The following is a 7,500-nucleotide window of genomic DNA, read 5'->3' as shown; positions in this document are numbered from 1 at the left end:
GGTAGTGGCATTCTTTCTCTTTAAAAGCTGTTCTTGAATGTAATTTTGGGTTGCAATTTGTTTTTGTTTCAGGATGTTGACTATAAAAGATATAGACCTTTCATAAATACTTAAATGCTCTAAAATGCCAAAGTAGAAACACCATGGAAATTGAAGGAAACAGTTCAAATCTATAAATACATTGTTATATTATTTTCTCACTAGGTATTTTGTCAATATTTATGTCATCCAAGTGGGCGCTTTTCCCTATTTGATTTCAGATGTGATTGATATAAGCATTATTTTCAGAGTTTGTTTGTTAAATAGTTCATGTGTCCACTAAAGGTTTAAATTGCATGCAAAATATGATTGAATTCGTAAAGAAAATGGAAAAAAAACTTTAAGGGGATGCTCTGGTTGGTTATGTGAACTTCGTTATTTATGAACCGATCTTAATGATTTTTTTTATATGTTATTAACCTCTATACAATAAATAATCCCTGAAAGTTTGGAGCAATTCCATCAAAAAAGAAGAAAAAAAAAGAAAAATCTACAGTGAAAAAAAGAAAAGTTCAGGTTCGATCTTTGTGAAAAATTATTGTACGATTTCATTCATACTGATTGTACATAAAGCTTTCATGAGGAGTTTCAATCTCTATGTTACATATTTTACTGGAATCGTTTTTTTATGCTTTTATGATTTTTTTTTATTTTTCATCAATTTTCCTTACACTTTCCTACCATCTGTCAATACTAATTGGTATTTATTTTCATTATTTTGTACTGATTCTCCCTGGCTAGATAGCAGAGAGTCCGGTCTTTCCAACCATACCACTTGAAATGAAATCGGTTGAAAAACAATGGAGCCTTTGCGATTTATGTTGCCGAAAACTACTTTTCGAGAAAACGCAACTCAAAGATTTTTTTTCTAATATTTTGGAATAAGAGCTTCAGTGCGACCACCATCAGTGAATATGTGCATTTTTATTGAAGTCCAGCATGTTAACATTTTTTCCAATGCATTCTGAGTTCTGATTAGGCACTTGGTACCCCCTAAAAATAGGTACTATTTGCTCGAGAGCAAGGGTTTCAGAAGGCGCCACCTTCCTCTTTGTTGCCAAGTTTTTCATCAGAAGGCTCCAGCTTCATAGTCCAATGATTTGTAAATTCCAGATCGTTTCTTCTTTATTGCAGGATGTTTGCTTTGAGAGCTCTTTCCTTTCATTATGTCCTTTCATTATGGGATGGTGGAGGAGGCGTGGCAAAGACTGCAGGAATGGGTCGCGATAGAATGTCGCTCCTTCCCTCCTCCCTCACTCTACTTTCTTCTCGCTCACGTTTTTTTTAATATTTTGCTTTATTCATATGTATAGCTCTTTCCCTTTGACTTTTGTAATTTTTTCCACGTTTAGGCATTTTGAAATGTGAAAAAACGATAAAAAACAAAGCACATAAATGGCAAATAATCTCCCTTACTACGAAGCCTTGTGTGGCACTGATCTCAGGCGGTGAGCCAACGCGTGCCACGCCGCTAAAGTCGCTTCGTTGCCAGACATACGTGTATATAATGGAAATCAGTATTTTAGTGCATTTATTTCAGTAAAATGCGATATATAGTAATTGTGAGAATATGTTGGGTGCGTAGGGATGCAAGCAGGGATAGGGGGGGGTACATGAAAGTCTCGTATCTCTGTTATTTTTCCTAATTCTAGCGAGATATTGCTACACAACTATCTTGAACCCCGTACAATTTAGCAGGAAATTTTTAGCGAATTCGAATTTTTTTCAACATAACCACGCGGAGCATACCCTTAATATGATGTGTTGTAATGATACAACATATATTTCCAAGGAGGTTATTTTGGAATCTTTTTCTACTGTGCATGTTTTGTCATCTTATACTGTGAAGGATTATGAAGGCTTTGTAGTAATTGTCACTGCAATAGATCTGATGCAGTAATGTCATGTTGGTGAAGTCAATGATAAAGAGCAGGAAAAGAGAAAACAGTTTGTTCTTTCTGAAAAAACAATGCCTAAAGGTATCAAACAACTATGGTATTATATCCTACCAAGATGGGCCACATCTTAAGTGTTCAACCTGGGCTAAGCATCTTAAGATTGTGTTTTCTATTATTTTCTAGAATTGAGGTATGAAATAGGAATATATATATGGTGTATAAGCAAAGAGATACTTATTAGCATTTGGTATATTAGGTCATCATAACTGAAGGAATAAAAAGCTTGTAATTTCCAAAAAGTGAAATAAGCAGTATGGAATTGATCTTACCCAACAGAAAGGCCCATTATGGGTAGGTTTAGAATTGGCTGATAAAGGAAAATGTTGTCTTCAGAAAAAAATCATCAATGGGTTAAGTTTATAAAATAAAGGAAAAAGCTAGGATAGGAAAAAAAAGAAATGCTAACCATTTCTCATCTTCTCCAGTAACATTATACTTTATTCGACCCTTTTCCTAATAAATCCCAGGAAGCCCAAAGAGGAGTGTTGACAGCCCGAAATCCCCCAAGATGCGAGGGAGTGACTCCTCGCCATCATTCAAGCGGGAGCAGCTCCTGAGGACAGAGCCCTTCCCGCCCATCAGCGTCACGCCCTATCCCCTCTCGACCTCCACCGAAATGGCCATGGCTATGAGTTCAGAAGCTCAGGCATTACAGGTATCATTTTCCTGCCCAGTTGATAGGCCTTTTTTTGTCCTTTTTCTTGCTTTGCTTGTATTGCTTTGGGAGATTCTTGGTGATTGATGATAAGTAGCAATAAGTGATAATGGGGAAATATTTTACTTTTTTTTATTTTTTCATTTATTTCTCTTATTTTTATTTGTTTAATTCCTGAAACTGTGGTCAGTTACTTTAGGTGTCATATATATTCCTAAATGCAGCATTACAAACACAATATTTTTTTATCTTATATAGAATACAAATAAATAATACTTAATACCAGTAGATTTTGGTTTAGCTGTTGTAAGTATGTGTTGATGTCCTTTTTTGAAAAATCACGAAACATTTTTAATACATGTGTGATGAAATATGGTAAAATCCTGTAGAATAGAGGTATGTCTTACAGGCTGGCAAGCACTGTATATGAAGGCAGGAGAGAATTAACTTAGGACCTACTGAAAGCAAGGAGTGCCTCTTTAACAATGATTAGGAGTCAGAAATGACTTCAGAAATCATGTATTTTTGAGTAAAGCATAATCCAACTGTCTCCATTTTTTTCTGCAAGGATCGTGTGAAGGTCTTGTCCGATTTGGTGCGTGAGTTGCAGAAAGCCAGAGACGAGAACGTCCCTCATATGAACACCATAAATTCTTTCTCGGATAAGATTATTAGCGAAGACAAACTAAGCATACAGAATAGGGTAAGATATATGTATGTGTAGGGTATCATTTGCTTGTATGAAGAATTGTGAAAGATAGATTAAAATAAATTGTCAAAATATTATTACCCTTGTGATATTGAACATACTGTACAATCAATTTACGCTTGTAGAGGTATATTATATATTATATTATTCAATATGGAAGATGTGTTGATTCTTGAAGTATGAGAAAGGAAAAAAAAATAATATGGTAAACCATGTATTAACATTATACAGTTCATTACTGTAAATAAATGCAATTTTCAGACTCAGTAACAGCTTCTTTCCCCCGGCAGGGCAAGTTGAAAGTGATGTATGAAAAGGCTGTGGGAGATGCAGAGAAGGAAGTTGCTCTGATGAAGAAAGCTCTGCATACGGTCTATCAGATTCGCAGCATTAGGCACGACCTACGGATACAAGTACGTATTGAATGTTTGTGTAACTTATTTTTTCAGCATGTACATGTAAATGTTTCCCTTATAATCACTTAACCCATTGGCAGCAGATGACCATCCTAATGCACAAACATTTATTTAATACCGCGACCAATGGGTTAACCCATTGTGGACGGGGCGCCTAAAGACCTAACTGGTCATCAGGGTCTACGGTCTACATCACTAGCGTCACCAGCTAAAAATTAAAGGGACGGGGAAAGGGTTTTCTCTACTCTCCAGGTAGCGCAGAGTAGCCCGAACAATATTTTACCATAAATCTATCATAAAATGCGGGTTTAGGCTGATTTTGGAACCCTGTGGCTCTAGAGCTAGCACCGTTACAGCCTTAATACTTAATAACTGTGTGCGCGCTTCAACTGTGAGCAGATCCCGATGTCACATCATGTGCATTTACTCCTGTCTTTTAGGCCTAATCGTAGCCGACATATATGTCATGACACCCGTGCGCAATGATTTAAATATTGTTTTACATAATTGAAGAAAGAAATCTTGTGTAAATTATGTCTTTTTATCACAATTGAATTGTTAACAATCTGCAGACTGTAAATAGGTAAGTAAAATGCCTAATAGAAATTTAGAAAATAGGTTTTTAAGGTGAAATAGTTCTATTATACTTGAGCAGAAACTAATAAGAAATGTTATGGGAGTGATCTTTTATTATGATTGTCCTCAACAGAAGTAGTTTTGGACTGAATTGTAGTCTTAAATACCATCTTGAAAATTTGAATGGATGGGAGAGTTGAGATTGCACATATGTTATTATTTTTATTATTATTATTATTATTATTATTATTATTATTATTATTATTATTATTATTATTATTATTGTTATTGTTATTATTATTATTCTTTTGTAATTTATTTTATTTTATTTAATTATTATTGTTATTTCTATTTTTTTGATAAAAGATATATCCACAAATTCTGTCTCTAAGTTGGGAGTTTCTGTTTCAGTTTTGAAGTAAAGTTAAGTTTCTTCACTTATGCATAATTGATATAGAAAAATGTTTTTATGATTATTTGAAAACTGATGGATGCCATTTATAAACTTAGTCAGTAGGTATTTCTGATAAAAGTTTATGCTGTTCATATTCTTTGTCTTTACAAAACATCTTTACTGATGAATGAAAGTTATTTTTTCTCTTTTAAATACTGAACAAAAGTTGATTTTTTCTCTTTTGAATAATTTACTGTATTGTAAATGTTTATAGATTTATAAAATCAGTTCTAACACATCTTATGTAGCTTGCAAATATAATTCACTTAAGCAGGCCAAACTCTCAGTGTTTATATTTCCATATTTTCTTTTGAATTCTTTTTTTTTCTTTTTTCATGTCAATGTGATATCTACCTTTTTTTCTAACAAAAGAAAAAATTATTTGTCTTATCATAAACACACTTGAAGCTTTCAAAACTTGTTGTTAACAAGCGGAGCTCAAACTTCTGTCAACAGGCCAAGAATTCTGGGAATAAAGAGACTATCCGAAGGGGAGCGCTAATGAAGATGCTGCTGAACTGCGCCCAGACCCTCCCCCTCTGGATCGGGAACTCCATGGAGAAGCCGCCTCCCCTTTGTGGGGCCATCGCTCCTGAGCAGAACTATGTGGCCAAGGTAGGAAGTGGTGCTTCGAGCTTCAGGTTATGGTGATTATATTGTTATTTACTTATTTTGTTTGTTTGTTTTGATTTCATTGATTTGATTAGTTTTTTTTATGTTTCTATTGAAATAATTTTACTTTCATTTATTGATGTTCATACTTATTTTTACTTCTTGAAAGTAAAATGAATTTTCTTTATTGTAGATGTTTTTTTTCTTTCTCAAGAAAGAAGCAAGATACATTAGATTTTATCATGTATTGGTTATAAAAAAGTCTCAAGGTTTTTTTTGCCACACTCCCTGACACATTCAGTTCTCTCCTAAACCCCCTAATGGACGAGAAAATGTTGAGCTTTGTTTCATATGGGAGTAATTGAATCAAGATTCGAAAGTCTGTTATAAGACAAGAAAAAGTGATCAGATAGAACAGCTTTTGCTGTCTTTCAACCTGTGAACCACACAGTGGACAGACATTTGTTAATAATGATTCTTGCTTCTGGCAATTGCAGGATATCATCCTTTAATCAGTCACCCCTCCCCCCAAAAAAAAAGAAAGAAAGAAAGAAAAAAAAACTACAGCAAACCCCTCTATCTTTTCCACCAAGGTGAATGATATGGTGGCCTGTCTGGTGCGTGGCAGTGAAGGTGAGGACAACTGGATCCTTGCTGAGGTTGTGAGCTACAACACCTCCACCAACAAGTATGAGGTAGATGACATCGATGAGGAGCAGAAGGAACGGCACACGCTCAGCCGGCGGAGGGTCTACCCTCTACCTCTCATGCGAGCCAATCCCGAGGTCAATCCGGAGGCGCTGTACCCAAAGGGATCCATAGGTTGGTTTAATGTTCGCTGGTGTAGACAAGACTGGATGTTCTTTTAAGCGATTTGGTTGGAAGTGCTTGTGAGAAGTGCGTGATTGAGATTTGTTGAGTATTTTGCCTTGTGAAATTGTTTGTTCTTGTTCATGCCTCTATCTACAGTTATTGCAGTGGTTATTGTGATCTTTGATTGTACTTAATTGTTTGTCTTACTGAAATTTTGCTGTTGCCCTTTATTTAATTCAATATTTATTTTTTGGATGATAATGTACAGCAGGGGTTCCCAAACTGGGGTACATGTACCCCCAGGGGTACATTTGCACGTTTCAGGGGGTACATTTGGTCTGTGCAGTGTTTAATTTTAGTGTTAGGGGATGTACAGAAAGGTTAATTTTAATTTGTCTGTGTTTATTCCTATATGATAGTACAGCTTGTAGAATGCTAGGGTTGAGATGTTAGGTGTTTATTTTTCTGATATTTCCTCTAGTGCTAGTATTACAAAATGGTAATTAGTCCAGTCAACATATTTGATGTATGTAATTATTATTTACCTTTATTTTTTTGTTAATCAGTTGCATTTCTCTGGTTGGCAGTCATGGCGTTGTATCCCCAGACGACCTGCTTCTACAAAGCAGTGATCAACCGCCTGCCAACCTTAGCCACTGAGGAATATGAGGTCCTCTTTGAAGATCCCTCATATGCCGATGGCTACTCTCCCCCACTGATGGTCGCACAGAGATATGTTATACAGATTAAGGAAGTCAGCAAGAAGAAGTGAAGCTTGTGGATGTGTTTATATATCTTTTGGAATTATTCCTTGAGAAGTCGTTCTGTGTGGTATGTTGTCTAGGATGCAGTGTTGATAATATGCCTGAAAAAGAGGGAAAAATGGTTTACATTCTGTTTGATTATTGTATGATAATTTGTGATAAAAAAAAGTTTCTTTCTACATATCTTTAAAAAATGATTACATTGTTTACCTAAATCTAAAAAAAAGGCCTTGCCATTTGTGTCCATTGAAGCAGTGCATGTCACACCAATATTGGTAATTTCCATCTTGTCTGTTTGCATACGACATTGACTTTCATTGTGAAGGTTAATTCATATTATTTTGTACCTGATGTGTAATATTTTTTTCTTTAGTATTTATTTTATATAAATGTTAACAGTGATGCTTCCATAGATCCAAAAAACGACTTTAGTGACTGATAATGCTTGGAAAGCTTGTAACAGAGGTTTTCGAAAATAAATCATTGTTTAATGATAATAATTTT

General features: G+C 35.0%; 1 protein-coding gene across 1 annotated transcript in view; it reads left to right on the top strand.

Annotated features, from left to right (window-relative positions):
• Positions 1-7,490, top strand: part of Sgf29 (SAGA-associated factor 29) — a 12,412-nt gene extending 4,922 nt beyond the window's left edge. The window contains exons 3-8 of the mRNA XM_043012710.2: positions 2,465-2,652; positions 3,221-3,355; positions 3,652-3,774; positions 5,264-5,422; positions 6,013-6,241; positions 6,820-7,490. Of these exons, the coding sequence (XP_042868644.1) occupies positions 2,465-2,652; positions 3,221-3,355; positions 3,652-3,774; positions 5,264-5,422; positions 6,013-6,241; positions 6,820-7,004 (1,019 nt within the window). The 3' untranslated portion in view covers positions 7,005-7,490. The remainder of the gene's footprint in view (positions 1-2,464; positions 2,653-3,220; positions 3,356-3,651; positions 3,775-5,263; positions 5,423-6,012; positions 6,242-6,819) is intronic.
• The last annotated feature ends 10 nt before the right edge of the window (positions 7,491-7,500 follow it).

The sequence above is a fragment of the Penaeus japonicus genome, unplaced genomic scaffold, assembly GCF_977035675.1.
Source record: "Penaeus japonicus unplaced genomic scaffold, GWHDUDI00000001_assembly GWHDUDI00000012, whole genome shotgun sequence".
NCBI classification, from domain to species: domain Eukaryota; kingdom Metazoa; phylum Arthropoda; class Malacostraca; order Decapoda; family Penaeidae; genus Penaeus; species Penaeus japonicus.
This window is presented reverse-complemented; position numbering and strand designations above follow the sequence as displayed.